General features: G+C 39.6%; 1 protein-coding gene across 1 annotated transcript in view; it reads right to left on the reverse strand.

Moving 5' to 3' along the window:
* Window positions 1-15,052, reverse strand: part of ELOVL2 (ELOVL fatty acid elongase 2) — a 48,455-nt gene that overhangs the window by 13,104 nt on the left and 20,299 nt on the right. Inside the window, exons 2-3 of the mRNA XM_064443588.1 lie at window positions 9,767-9,830; window positions 4,068-4,255 (exon numbers count right to left, since the gene is read on the reverse strand). Of these exons, the coding sequence (XP_064299658.1) occupies window positions 4,068-4,255; window positions 9,767-9,830 (252 nt within the window). The remainder of the gene's footprint in view (window positions 1-4,067; window positions 4,256-9,766; window positions 9,831-15,052) is intronic.

Consider the following 15,052-nt stretch of genomic DNA (forward strand, 5'->3'; position numbering starts at 1 on the left):
TTACAAATCCCATGGATTTATAATAAGTTTGTGAAGCTACCTGGGGATACAGGCAGCTTAAGACATCACACCACCCCTATGCTAATGACACATATCTCTAGATCTCCTTTTTAATCTGACCCAGATGGTACCAGTGTCCTGGTTTTCTCAGTGCCTGATCAACAAAAGGACTTGGGTGAGAGCTTGATGACTAGCTGAGATTTAATTTAAATAGGGCAGATGTGATACTTACTGCTGGGAAAAGCAGCCTAAGACCATGGTAGAGATTATGTCTTTTCCTATTAATGAGAGAGAGTATTCTCACCTCAGTAATTTCACAATTTGGAGATCAGCATTGGTTGTCTTTGTTTCCAGTTTTAATTTATCATTGGAGTTGTGACAGTTTTATCCTGCGGTGAACTTCAAAACTTTATCCTGGCCTCTCGTGCCTCACACTGCATCCCTGAAGTGTGGTTTGTGAGTTAACTTGCACATGAAAGAATTTTAAAATATGCAGAGACTTGATTGCTTTTCAAAGTAAGCTGGTTTTCTGTTCATGGTTGGTACTTTTAGGATCTTAGGCAGAAATTTGTGTAGAGGAAGGGCATATTTTTTTCAGTGAAATTGCTAAAAGTTTTTATTTTTATTAAAATAAAAAGGTGGTGGTTGTTTATGCACATTTTTGGCAACATTACTAGAAATTATTGGAACAGTAGACTTGATCTGGGTCTATGACGGCTTATGGTACAGAAGAGTAGACAACCAATAACAAAGCTCTGATGCAGGTTTCACTTGTAGCAGGAAGGGTGGACGAAATTGTCCTCTGGCCCCTCAGCATTGCACCTGCAGCCTGCCTAATTTAAGCACAGGACTTGTGTCTAAGCTTCAGGTACTTGAAAAAGCCGTGCTCCAAAACTAAGTGCCCCACTTCACCATTATATTTAATGGGGAGAGGTAAGTGCCTTTGACAACTTCAAGAAAATCTATTTGCCTAACTCAGAAGTCTAAATTAAGGTCTAGTAAACTGCCCTTCTGAGGGGGCCTTAAAAGACACCTAACTCTTTCTTGACACACAAAAATTTATACATCTCAGTAGGACAAGGACAGCTGGGCAGAGCTGTTCTTCTGTAAACCTTGTCCTTTGGGGATAGTAGGGGTATCTGACCTTATGCTAATGGCACATCTTAGAGTTGTCCTGGAGCTGTTCCTCCAAGTACTTTAGGGATTGGTTGACCTCAAAGCTTGTGATGCTAAAATTGGCTCCTAGATACTTCAGGCCCATGGTGCAGTGCATGGAGCTCTGGCTCAGAAGAGGAATCTGCCCCTGGAGATTTAAAACCAGACTTTTTGTTATGACTCCCTGCTGTAACCTTTGTCATCTTGTCTTGAGGTTGTACAAATCCACTGTACTCAAGGGACAGCTAAACTAGGTCAGATGAAGGTGAGATGAAGAATTACAGCATGGCTATCCCTATCATCTGGTTTACCATGTTTCTCATTAAAGCCATTACGTGGGACAGTCTGCATTTGAACATACAGCCTTTCTTTTGAATGAGGTGTTTTTCTTTTGAATATTTGAGAAGCACCCATTTCATTCTGGAGCTAACACAAGAAAAGGTGTGTGGCACCTTATATACAAAACCAAGAAGAGGTAAGAACAATGCCAATTGGTGGTTCTGGTTTTGGTTTTTTTTGTGTGTGTGGTTTATGTCTATTATAGAGCTTATTATTTTGTGATTTATCTCTATTACAGAGACCAGAGGGGTTCAGGTGCCATGGGAGGGTGGAGGAATAAAACTACTATTATAGGTGTTTCTAAGTAGGAATTAATCCTGAATCATACTCACTGGAGGGATCAGTTGTGTTTACATAAGAAACCACTGTGCAGAATGCTCTAAATATAGGTAACTCTTGCCTTAAAGAGCTTACTGTCCATAAAAGGCAGAGAGAATAAGGGCCAGAGAGAAGCTTCGGAAATGAGACATTTTGAAACATTGAGTCACCATAACTGTATTCAGTACTGAAAATTACTTCTGCTCTCCCATTTGCCTGCCTGCCTTCAGCAGGGATGTGCAAGCTACCTCAGGCAGGTCTGCAAGTCTTCCATTCTGCTCCTTCACAGGAGAAGCTGTGATAGGAACCAGGCAAGTAGACTATGAAAAAATACAGAGCTACTATTATGGAAGTGTTTTGTACAGTGTAAAACCAGCCTGGCTGACAGTCCAAAGCTGAGAGTGCAATCTGCAGTAAAACAGCTGGCAGTGCAGATCAGTTGTGATGTCCCCTAGGTTCCTAAAAAATGTAGAATGTGGAGCTCAAGACACTGCCAGCCATGCCTGGCTGCAGCCTGGGAGGCATAACTCAGTCTCCAGCTACAGAATCAAGCTCTAAAGGGACTAATCTGAAGACTAACGCAACTCAGTGATCGTTCGTAGCGAGGTTAGCCTCAGGAAGGACAGGGCAGTGAGGCGCCTGAGCAGGAGCTGGCTCAACAAAATTCCTACAAGGATGTGAAGGTGGCAAAAACTAAGTTTGCTGCATTGAAGTGAGACCTGCTAAAATTCTCTTTATTGATTCATTTACTTGTGACAGCCCAAATCAGCCTGCAAGGGGAAGGGAGCAGTATTGTGTTCTATTCAGCTAATCCTTTTTGCTGAGTCCTGCTACTGAAGACAGTTACCTATATACCTTCAAGCAAATGGGGATTTAAACATCAAAGTGCTAATTTAAATTCAGGAGGACAATCAGTATGGAGTCATCAAGCCTTCCAGCAATTGTGCTGGTTTCTCCTTTGCTCTGATCCTGCACTTTCAAACACTCACAGCAACCACTGAAGACAGCTGGAGCTTTGACCAGGGTGAAGCTCTGTGCAGCACAATCGGTCCTTTGCACAAAGGTGCAAACTTAAACTGCTGTTCAGCCTTTTGACCAGGCCAGTCACCTGGTGCTCAGCTCAAATTAATTTAAAACTTGAAATATCTGGGGCCCTGTTTGGCTTCTGCAAAGTTTCTTGTCCAGCTGATAGAACAGTCGGTCCTTGTTTTTCTCGTGGAAACTGCTGTTGTGGCTGGGAGCCCAAGGGGTAAGCAATGCTGTGAGGCTGTGCGGGCAAGGCTCACACCTCCGCAGGTCACATGATGAAATCAAGCACAGCTTTTGGGCAGGGCTTCTCAAGCCCAGGGTCACTTTTTAAGCCAAGTCAGAAAATGTTTTGCGGTTTTTGTTTTTTAGTGTTTGTTTTTTCTAGGGCTGCAGGTGATAGGTGTTTACACCTTAATATTAAAAGTACCTCAACTATCACAAGGCTGAGAATGGGGATCGCCCAAATAATATCAAAATAATTACTTTTGGCTTCTGGTCCCCACTGGGGAGGTGAAAATGCACATCTTTGCTGAGGAACACCGAGTCGTCTGTTGTTGCAGAATCACCAGATGCATTAAAATCTCTCTTCTGGTTCTGAATGGATCCTGATTTCTGTGAGCATGTTCCTTCCTGATAAATAATATGTGTGACCGTGTTCAGACTCACAGCATTTTCTTCTCCTGAAGTGGCAGGTTTTTAACATGTCTCTTAATGTCTGACTACCTGAGGAAAGCTTCTTAGTCAGGAGAACAGAAAATAACACTGAATTGCCAATACCATAAATCAGTACTTACTCTCATCTATAAATCCATTCACATTTAAGCATGAGCATTTGTACATAGAACAATCATTCCATAGACACTCATACGAATAAAACCCAACCCATGGGGATATTCATGGGCGCTGAAGAATGAGGTCTAGGCACATTTGAGATGACCAATTGCTGCAGGTTTGAACTCGTGCTTGTAGACACTGTCCTGGTAGCAGCTGGCTGTGCCCAGGTGTGGACTGTAGCTCAGGAAGGACAGTTAAAACATGTCAAGATCTAAGCTGAGAGGTGTACTGTACAACTCACTGTCCAATTACTAAGGAAACTTTCTTGATCTTAAATTTACTTCGCTGCTGTTGATAAATTTTGTAGCAAAATTATCTGTTGCTAAGATATTTCTGCTAAAAAATGTACTTCTCTCACCTTTCTCAGCCGCGCTGCATGGAAGAATACTTACCTCTATGAGCATGTATAAAGAGAGCAGTGTAATCCCAAGGTTATATACAATGAGGTGAGCCCTGAGAGAGAAGGGAGGCCTGTCCTTCATGAACTTGTTGCCCAGCCATATGCAGAGTAGGTATGCTCCAGTGAGGAAAAACGTGGGAAGGTAAGAGTCCAAAAGTAACCATCCTCTAACCCTGGCATCTGAAAAGAAGCACACGCAGCAGGCAATTAAGAAGGCTATAGTAAAGTATTGCTGAAACAAGGCAGATCACATAATGAAAAAAGTCTGCTAGAAGCGTGAGAGGGAATCTGCCATGCCTTGCTCGCAAGAGCTATCCATTGCTTTCTACCTCCCCAAAACTGCATGCTAATTCAGAGAATGTGTGCTGAAAAATGCATGGAGTTCCCTAATGATTTAAGGTCACTTAAATATTCTGATTTTAACAGAAAAGAGAAAATGAAGAAGGGAACATTCCTATATGCATTTTAAAATTTAATTTAATGTTTTAACTTAATATTTAATTAAATAATATCTTAATCTGCTCAATGGACAGTTTGCAGATAGTATTATGTACAAAGTATGCATGTAAAGTTTCCAGTTTATATATAATTTTAATTCTGTATTTGCCATATAAGCATGAAGGTATACAGTATTTGCTAGAAAACATTTACACAGGGAAGATTTTTGAAAAACATTAAATATGAAAAATAAATGGCAAATGTTTGCTTTGACGGTTATTAAAGATATTTGATAAGGCCAGGACACTCTTACAGTTTCTGTCCCATTTGCTTGGTTCTGAAATGAAATATTAAGGTTAAATCCTGCTTGCCTTCTTCACACAAGTAATCCCATTGGCAGTAATCAGATAGTTCAGTGTATACGAGCAAAGCTTAATCCAATGCCAATCTGGAAGCACCACTTCGTTGTCTTATGAGCAACTGGATGTCTTGAGCAAAAGGAGCGTGGGGCTTTTTTTGTTTGTGTGTTGTTTTGTTGTGGGTTTTTTTTTGTTTGTTTGTTTGTTTTTTTTTAAGATGGAGCAAAATTTAGAGTTAATTTTCCACAGCAATGATCTTCAGACATTTATCTATGGAAAGAACAAAGGGCATTATGGCTAGTTTTTTAAAAAGGTTACTCTAAATTTGTTATTATTTATGAAGTGAAGAAATAACCCAATGAGAAACTATTGTGCAGGCCACGGTAGTTTTCTGCTCTTAGAAACTGTTTTAAATGACTTAGTTTATTTTTAACAAAGACCAAGATCATGTTAAAATTGTAAAAGAAGAAAAGGTACTTAGAGTACATGAAAAAAATGTTTTACTATTTTTCCATCTGTATTGAATTTGGAAGGGACTAAGTGATAGATGATGCACAAACCAAATGTGCCCAAGCATTTAACGAACTGTTGCTGACCTCAATTTTACTGCATTCTTTCCCACTATTCTTTCCTCAGAAATATATGCATACAGGTATATGCAAGGTGAGATTTCTAAGTGAGTTAGCATAACCTGCTTATGAACAGGGTTATGAACATCATTTTTCTTTCTCATTACAGTCTCCCTCTACTTCCCACCTTGCTTCCATTGCAGTGGCTCTAACACTCAGCTGTTGGATTAGGGCTCTGCATGGGATGTTAGCTCTTTTGCAGGAGAGACTTTCAACCAGACCTAAGTTACTGTGGACGTCTAGTGCTTTCCTAGTTTTGACTCTTCTTTCTGGACTCCCAAAACCTTTAGGAGAGGAAAGGTGTAGAATTAAAGCAGCCACAAGAGCACAGCCATCTATGACAAAGCACCATCCTTCCTTTAGGGTGGCCTTGCTTTGCTGTGTATTACCAAGTTAGAACACCTGGTTTTTTGTCTTCAGATCTCAATGTCTATTTAAGATCACCTCAGTGTGAGAGTAAAACACTTCCAACAGCCCTCTTAAAGTTCACAAGCCACGTGTGAAGCTCTGGAATGGATGTGTTTGAGGGGATTCTGCTCCCTTGTGGGCTCCAGATAGGTTCTTCTCCTATACGGGCTCTAAACAGGGCACAAGAGTCATAGGACAGGTAAAGGTTGGGTGTGTAAGTGTTGATCTAGTGTATGTCTGAGGAGCGTAAGAATTTAATTTATTTAACTGGTATCCTAAATGAAGATGTAGAAAGCAGTCATGTTAGGAAGGCTGCTATGTAAAGAAGGGTCCCCCCCATCTGAGGATTGCAACACTTGGTACGTAAAGGTAACTTGCACAAAGGTTAACTGGCATCAGTAGATAATGAAATAGCATGTTTGCTCAAAGTGGAAAAGTAATTGGAAAAGATGAGAATACAAATTAAACTAAACAGCATTAAATGCTGCCCCAGCATGCCTTCAGAAAGTTTTCACTCTGCTGTGAGTGGCCACAAGCATGTGGGCTGATCTGAACAAATCAGACCTCGTGTGCTTGTTCAGGTCAGCATGACGAGTATTTTTAAAATCTATACTATTTCTGTTTCAAGAAAAATTATTAAAACATGTACCCTTACTGATTATTTTCCACCCCAACCTCGGTACCTTGAAGGGTATGACAGCTATTGGCAGAAAGTGGTTTATAAACAGCAGCCAAGGAACGTTACTATTTTGTTTCCACTTACACTTACCCCTGAATGACAAGAAGAGGGAGGTTTTAATGTGTCAGGAAGGGAGAAGAAAGGGAGTGTATTTCAATAAAAGGTTATTGGAAGAAGGAGAGATCAGAAGTATTTCTGTTGACTGATGGTTTGATCTCCATGTTCAAGTACTAAAAAGGTATGCTGTCAATAGGAGAGAGGATTATTTTTACAATGTTGAACCCACACAGCATCTGAACTTAAGACCAAGGCAGTGAATAAAGCAGTAGGAAAGTAGGAAAGCACTGGACTACAGCAGGGGAAGGAACAGGCGCCCAAAGCTCTGATCACTCCATGAATAAGCTCGTTCATGGTCACTGGCCATGATGTGCCAGGCCTTTGGGGTGAAATCCTGGCTCCTTTGAAATGAGTGGCAGGCATCCCAGGCTCTTTAAAGGTATCAGGCTTTATTGGTGAGGTTTAGAAATGTTTTGATTCAGGTTTCTGTATAGCTTTAGCCAGTTGGTGTCTGAGTAGATTCAGACCTTTTTAGGTGCAGGGGGTAGATGGTTTTGCACCAATGCCTTGCTACTGCTCATACTTAATTGAGGAGAGGAGTGGTGCTTATTACTTTATCATAACTTTATTAAAATATATCTATTCTTGACCACCTCTCTTCCTTTCACAGATAAAGCAACCAATTAACTAGATTTAGCTCTTGCAATTCAATATTCCTTAATTTTGTGTAACATCAAACCATACTCTGCAGATAAAGGTGACCCTGGATATAGCAGATATAGCCCTTTGACTGTTTCTTATTTTGCCTTGAGCCTAGATAATCTACCCAGAATAATATGGTCCAACACCAAATTGTAAGACCACTTCTTATTAAGAGATAAAACTGATGGGCATGTATATGGCTTCCATTCCCTGATTCAAAGAATTTGGTCTGCTAGTTCAAAAGCAAACACTGAGATAAATTTGTGTACAAAGTCCAGCTGACACAAATGAACAAAGGCACAAAATATGCCTATATAGAAATCAAATGCAGATTTTTGATAGTACATCTCTTATTCTAGTAGTTCAGTACTGCAGCTTGTGTTAACCTGGTACTACCAATGTGAGCAGAGATTACCTATGGGAACTAGCATGTGGCATTCTGTCTTTTCTTGTGCCTCAGCCACATCTGGAAATGATGACTAAAACCAGCATGGTGGTACCAATATTTCAGGAGTTACTGCCTAAATATAAACCATAAATATTGAGATAGATTTTTAAAAGAATAGAGCACTGTTATCTGTCTATCCTTTTAAGCCATCTTGCTGCTGAATGAAGTGCGCGCTGTGGATGAAAATTGGTGGAGAGAAAGAAGGGTTGCTGGCTTCAGACATTTGGGGAAGCTCTCAAGGACTCATTAGATTTTCATTTGTGGGTCATTCTATCCAATTTAAAACTGTCTGCAGTTTATTGTGAATTATTTATGTGTATAAACACATTAGAGGGAGCTATGTTATTCACAAAATGTATGATACTGTGTCATCATACCACCAGTTAAATTAAAGATTGTAGTGAAGAAGCACGGACAAACAAATGCTATCTTCAGCATTGATGTCTGGAGAGGGATGGTTATTTACATGGCAAGTAATACAAATAATACTGTTTAACTAAAGTGCTCTCTAAAAGCCCAGAGGGGTCTGTGTGGTATTCTGCATTGGATTAACTGCAATTCATTCCTTCAAACAATTTGTTCTGGACTAATGGGGAAAGAGGAATGAAGGAGAACATCATGTCCATTTGAAAAAAAAAAAAAATAAAAAAAAGTCGTACCTTTATGCTTGTGATCACATTTCTTTGTTAATATTAAAATGCAGTATTGTAGAAGTTACTAATAAAACTTATTCTGTTTTAATCACTTCTGCAGTTCCCAAGCTGTTCAGTGTTTCTTCACCTGAAATCTGTTTTCCAAGCTTCATATCTACTGCACAGATGATAGAAAACATTTTGTAGCTGTCCAGCCAGCTAAGAAAGGTGATAATTTCTTGGTTTTAAGAATGCTACAGCTTGCTTTCCTTTGTCTTCCTAATTAAGCAAGAACTCCTCCTGCGACCTGGAGGATATTATTGCAACAAAATGGAAATGCATAAGTATATGTCCATCCAAGAGGGCAGCAGTTCTTGATTTAACCACGGGGAAAAGTGTGTAAGGCTATTCCTGAAGTTGAGTGTTTAAGCCCAGTCCTATCAGCAGCAAGGTGACCATAGAGGGACCTTCTCTGAAGACTGTCTGCTGTCTAAGCTCCTGTCTTACCCCTTTCCTCTAGCTGCTTGGCTCTCCTAGCCCTGACTTTGATGCTGTATCCTCACCTTACCATAACCTTTCTCTTTGTTTCTGCAGGTCCTATTTCAGGGGTTTGGGTTTGGTTTTTTTTTTTTTACTATTACTTGTTTCAGTCCTAACAAAGCATGAGGCGCCTCCAAACTACAGTTATTCAAGTTTTCTTGTACAAACTGTTTTAGAAAGTAAGAATAGGAAGTAGAAAGATGCATCTGTTCTCTCACCCTGTCTATTGGCTTACTGAAATTTTGGATGTGATCCCGTAGGGAGCTAAACGCCCTTTTTTGCTTTTGCTCTGAACATCCTTCTGAATTAGGCTATTTGATAGGTAGCTGGACCAAACAATAACTGGATTATGAATGAGAATCAGTCCTAAAACAGATCTTCCACTTTCAGAAAAATCCAGGGTTTCAATTTTTGAAATCTACATTAGGATGTAATACTGAAATCTTTTGAAAGTCTCAGAAACAAAGGATTCCCAAATGTAGCAATTTTTAAGTTAAAAAAAAGGTTTCATTTTTTTTCACCTTCAGTATAATCCACGATTGGTTTTAATTTGTATTACAGATAATATTATGTCAAACAGGCAAAACAAAAATCTATTGGCTTTCTATAAATGCAGTGCACTGATAGATTTCCTACAATAATGCTGTGTTTCTGCAAGTACTGTGATTCTGCCTAGTCCACATTTTTCAATGAGAAATTATTCAGATAGAAAATTTTGACTGACTCTGTTTATTATATTTTTGAGTGGTAATCTGGATAGGCATTATTTCCTAAAAGAGCTATGGGTAGAGTAGCTTACCTCGAGGTCCAAACATATAGTCCACAAATGCATTTACTTCCTGGTCAAAAGCTTTCAGGTGCTCCTAAAAAATATAAAAAGGATATGTGACATTATCTGATGGCTCACATAGAGCATACAATTTAAAAAACAAACAAACAAAACACCAACAACTGGTGAAGAGCATGTCATGCCAAGTATTTCCGAAGTATGAAACATCATCTCTACTGAAAAAACCAAACCTCTTTAAAAATTAATTTAGGACAGATTGTGGTCTAGATAACAACAGAGGCCTCGGTTACTGGAAACTGCCCAAACCAGAACTCTTTAGGAAGGGAAATTAAGGTTTTACAAATGAAAAAGAACAAGTATCACAGCAAGCACATCTGTGATGGATGTCATTTTCACTCTAATAAACATGCCTTTTTGGTTTGTTTTTGTTTTGTTTCCTCAACTAAAATATTTTTTAGAGGGGAGCTGGCGATTCCTCTGGTACGCTTCACAAAGCTGCCTGGCTGCAAACAGCCTAGTGGCAGCGCATCAACTGAATATCTCTATGCTTTATTTTTAAAGGAGGAAACCTTTGGGGTGAGTCAACTGACATTTCTCTAGATCAGGCACTGAGTTCCTTAAAAAAGTCTGCAGGAGAACCCAGACCTCCAGTAATGAAGTTCAGGTGATATAGGGAGGGAGGAAGAGGAGGGCTGTGTTACAGAGACATTGTGTTTTGAAGTCTAAGTCAACGAAGCTGCTCAGCTGGTAGGCAAGTTTTTGTCTACTTGACTGAGTTGGGAGCTAAGCCATGATCAAGATGACCATGGAAGTCCTTCCAGTTGGATGTGGTGGCTTCTCCAAAATACTTCTTCGCAGATTCCAGTTCTGCGCAGTGGCTTCCTACGTGCCAGTGCCTGAACAACTCTGCCACAGCCTGAGGTCAGCCAGGTTCATTGCTCCACACTCCAGCACCTCCATATCCTTCTTGTAGTGAAGGCCCCACAACTGAACACACTTTCTGAGGTGCAGCCTGACCAGTGCCGAATACAAGGGCATGATCACTTCCCTACTCCTGCTGGCCACAATGATTCTGACACAAGACAGGATGCTGTTGGCCTTCTTGGCCACCCGGTCACACTGCTGGCTCATGTTCAGCTGGATGTTGACCAACACCCCCAGGTCCATTTGCACTGGGCAGCTTTCCAGCCACTCTTCCCCAACCATGTAGTGTTTCATGGGGTTGTTGTGACCCAAGTGCAGGACCCAGCACTAAGCCTCGTTGAATCTCATACAGTCAGCCTTGGCCCTTCGATCCCACCTGTGCAGATCCCTCTGCAGAGCCTTCCTACCCTCCAGCAGATCAACACTCCTGCCCAACTTGGTTTCATCTGCAATACATACCAAGATTGCTTTTTGCATAAGCTTTATTTTCATTAATCCAACTTGTGGCGGTTGACCTCTTACACCTGGTTAGGATGAGCAGACAGCATGCTGAGTAGATGAGCCGATCTAAAGTTAAATCTACCTCCTTATGAATGTGCTTAAAAGACACAGTGGGCACTTGTACCAATTCCCAACCCTGCTCTGTTCTATCTTAATTAGCACTAGATCCATTTGGTGCCTGGTTTACTTTCACTGGTAATTTATGAGTAGAAATTTTTCTATGAGGTGCAGCAGAAGAGAGAAATATACTTTATGTCCCAGCATTTGTCTCCCTTTTAGCTTTTTTTACAGATTATCTTAGTTTACAGGACCAAAAATAGAGATTTACAAGATATAGAATTATGATGATGTTAAAATAAATACCTTTGTTTGTATACCTAATACTAGTACTAATAGTTTGGGAAAAAAAATTCTTACTTTAAAAAAGTGGGTCATTTTTTGTGACTAGCCTTGTCACCTTCCTGTCAACACCACTACAAGAGACCATGCTGTATTTCTGGGTTTTAGAATGTGTCCTTATATAGTGCCTCTGGGCAGATTAGATGCAAATGTCTTGCTCAACATGATCTGTTGTATTTCTAAAGAAAAGCAAATAAAAACAGCCTGAACAAAACCACATGCTCAGACAACGCTCACTTCTCTCTGGCAAATCACTGTGACAGCCTTTATCAATGAAGACATTTGAGTTACAAGCTAAAGATTAATGTGTATTTCATGTTTTTTCTTTCTGTTTTACAGGACATTTCTCTGGGCATTGGCTATGCTAGCAGTTTGGCAGGATTTCGGACAGATCTGTGAAAGATCTATTTACCTATATCTACTAAAAAGACATTAGGTTATCATCTGAGCAAATCAAACCACCCACATGGAAAGATGGTGAGGGAGTGCAAAGCCAATGATACTAAAGCAACAAAGAGCTCTTTAATGAGTTTTAATATTTTTGCAACAGAAATGGAAATAAGTGAATAAGTAGGATGGTGTGCAGATGTGAATTACTGTTTTCATGTAAAACACTATTTAAAGGTCAGCACGTATGGAAAAAAAAGTCACTTCGCATGTCTCCTTGTTTCCTAACAGTTTTAGTAAAACAGCTATGCAAAACTTATGTACATGCTATCTAAACAATGCAGGTACCAAAATACCTTTGATTCGTCCAAAATACCTTTGGTTTCTCAAAATACCAATGGTCTGCCCACTAAAAACACTGCCTCAAGTGACTCAAGTTTCCCTTTATATAACTATAAAAACCAGGCTACCTGGATCCAATATAAACATGTAAAAACTGCTTTCTTTTACAGAAGCAAGTGGATGCTATTTTTCCCAGTGACAATCTTAAAAAAAAACCAACCAGCTGCTACTTTAATGAATTAATACCACAGTCTAGAAACAAGGAGTTTATAACCAAAGTAATGGGTTTGGGACCAGGAATGACCACCAACAGCTCGGGAGCCCACCGAAAGTCCTAGGTCCTAGTGGCTGCAGTCACAAACCCTTCAGAGAAGAATTTGCCCACAGGCATGGGATCTCTGTAAGCTGTGTTAGTCTAAGGATGGATATTCTAAAACTAAAAGCTTCTTGAAATTCAGAGGCAGCGATACCAGGCTTTTCTGAGCTGGGATGAGGAGCTCATATTCAGTTGTTCTTCATGTGTGTGAAGTATTGTTACAGACAATAGCTGTGATTAAAAGACAAAAGGCAATTATTCAACATATGCATACACGCTGAGGTATGTTTTTGAGGCTTTTTGTTTGATTATGTAGATTTTAAACAGCTTTCTGAAATAAACTTCCTACAGATGAGTAAACTGCATTCAATCTTTCTTATGCTATATGGTAAACCTTTTGTATTAGTGGGGTTTTTTTCATGCAAAAGACTTGAATGTCTTTCAGTATCTCAAAAATCCAAGTTAATTTGTTGCTTGTTCTTACAGAGCCATATAGGAATTATAATGCTCTGTATACAAAGAGATCTCATTTCAGGCTTCAAACAAAAACCAGAAATAGGTGCCAGCCCCTGCTCTCCAATACAGCTCCTGGAAGTAAATGTGATAGTTGAAACAACCACAATAGAAAATACATATATTAACTGTATGGTTATTTTCATTATTTAGATGGCAACTTTTCCTTAATTCCCTGAAGATTTCTGCTCCATAAATAGTTGGTGACTAAGCAGTACTGGAATTAATTTGAATTTATCAGAATGTTTAATTTTAGATGTCTGCACATATTTGAATATACAAATATTAAGGAAGTACTGGAAAACTATAGTGTTGGCTCCAGAATGGCTGAAACAGGGGATGAAATGAAGCAAAGGGAAGTCAAAGTTAAATCCCAGGGTTGTGCCGTAACTGCTCATAAAATTAATTTTTTAGCTTTTTATTGCTCGGAGCATTTAAATTTAATCTGGAACAAAGATGTACAACGAGGGACAATTTTTCATCAACGGATTGTTTCAGACTACCTTTTAGGTTTTTGTCGTCTTTATCTTCTATGATTTGTGTGTTAGATTTGTAGGGGAAAGCACTTCTTTAGGGATTATTATATACAAACAGCAGAGGAAGACGAAGCTGAAGGCAGAAAGGTGAGCCAGAGGTCGCTATGTATAGTGTCACTGTACCAATGAAATTGGGAGACAGGACATCCAGAAGTTGATAATAAACTCTTGCTTTATGTAATTTATAATTAATATATGGAACCAACTGCTAGGTATTCTCACTGAGAGTAGGAACAAGCTGAAGTGAGCTCATGAGAGAAACGGACAACTAGCTGGGTGATGAGATTGTCACTACGTCCCATGGATGCACAGCGAGGTAAGGAGGGAAGGAAAAAAATAGCTAGAAGGGATGCTATCTCCTATCTTTTTTAGCATTTCAGATTAATCGTTTCAAGAAACAGAAACTGGACTCCTTACCTGATATGGTAATTTCTGTGTCCCATGTTCCGGGACATTCTTTCAACTGTGATGGCTGACCAAGATTAGGAGCTAGCTACGTTACGAAGCCTTAACCAGCGCAGCTGTATTGCCAGAGCTCCCCATAGATGCACAGCCCTCTGACTGCGGTAAACTGGGCTGGCTAAAGGGCTCTTTTGCCAATGTCAGATGCGTCCACTTGGGATGTTTTTGCTAGCACAGCAATCTCACTGCCTGATCCTTCCTAACGAGCAGCATTGCAAAGCTGGCAGGCTTTTGTAACTGGATCTGTCCTACGAAGGCATGTAATTTTGGTGTGGCAGAAGCAACTGAAGCTAGGCAGTACTGCAGCAAGGGAAGTTCCGCTAGTGGTCCGGGTCCAGTGAGGTGCCCATATAATATGTGAATGATGTTTGGTAATGCTCCTGTTTTGTGGAAGATAACCAAGAATAGCTAATACAAAGAACACTGATGACTCCATCTAAAGGTATAGTTATTATGAGTTCAAAGAGAAGAGATCTGTATCTTTGTTTTGGAAATGCAAGTTGTATAATACTTTTTCATTTAATGCAAAAATCTCTGTTTGAAAAATACAGTATGGAGGAGAAGAAACAAAAGAAGGCTGTTCCAACTTTAGCACAGAAAGTAAGAAAAATAATAATCATCTTCATATATTTCTCTTCCTATTTCCTTTCATCTAAAAGCTTTCACAATAAACCGTTAGCACTCGAGGAGAGAAAGATGTTATTCTGGTCAGTAAATTATTTAAAAGACTTCAAGAACAGCTTTGAAGGTAACAAAGAATAACACTGCTTATACTTGAAAAGCACATCTTTCTAAAAGATTTCAGTAAGAGTATATCTGGCCTGAAAACAATTTATTTGATTTTCAATTTTTTTCAGCCAGATTACATTTTATTCCTATTATTTTCTCACACTATGCAATACATGCTCCATTACG

Source organism: Phalacrocorax carbo, chromosome 2 (genome assembly GCF_963921805.1).
Source record: "Phalacrocorax carbo chromosome 2, bPhaCar2.1, whole genome shotgun sequence".
NCBI classification, from domain to species: domain Eukaryota; kingdom Metazoa; phylum Chordata; class Aves; order Suliformes; family Phalacrocoracidae; genus Phalacrocorax; species Phalacrocorax carbo.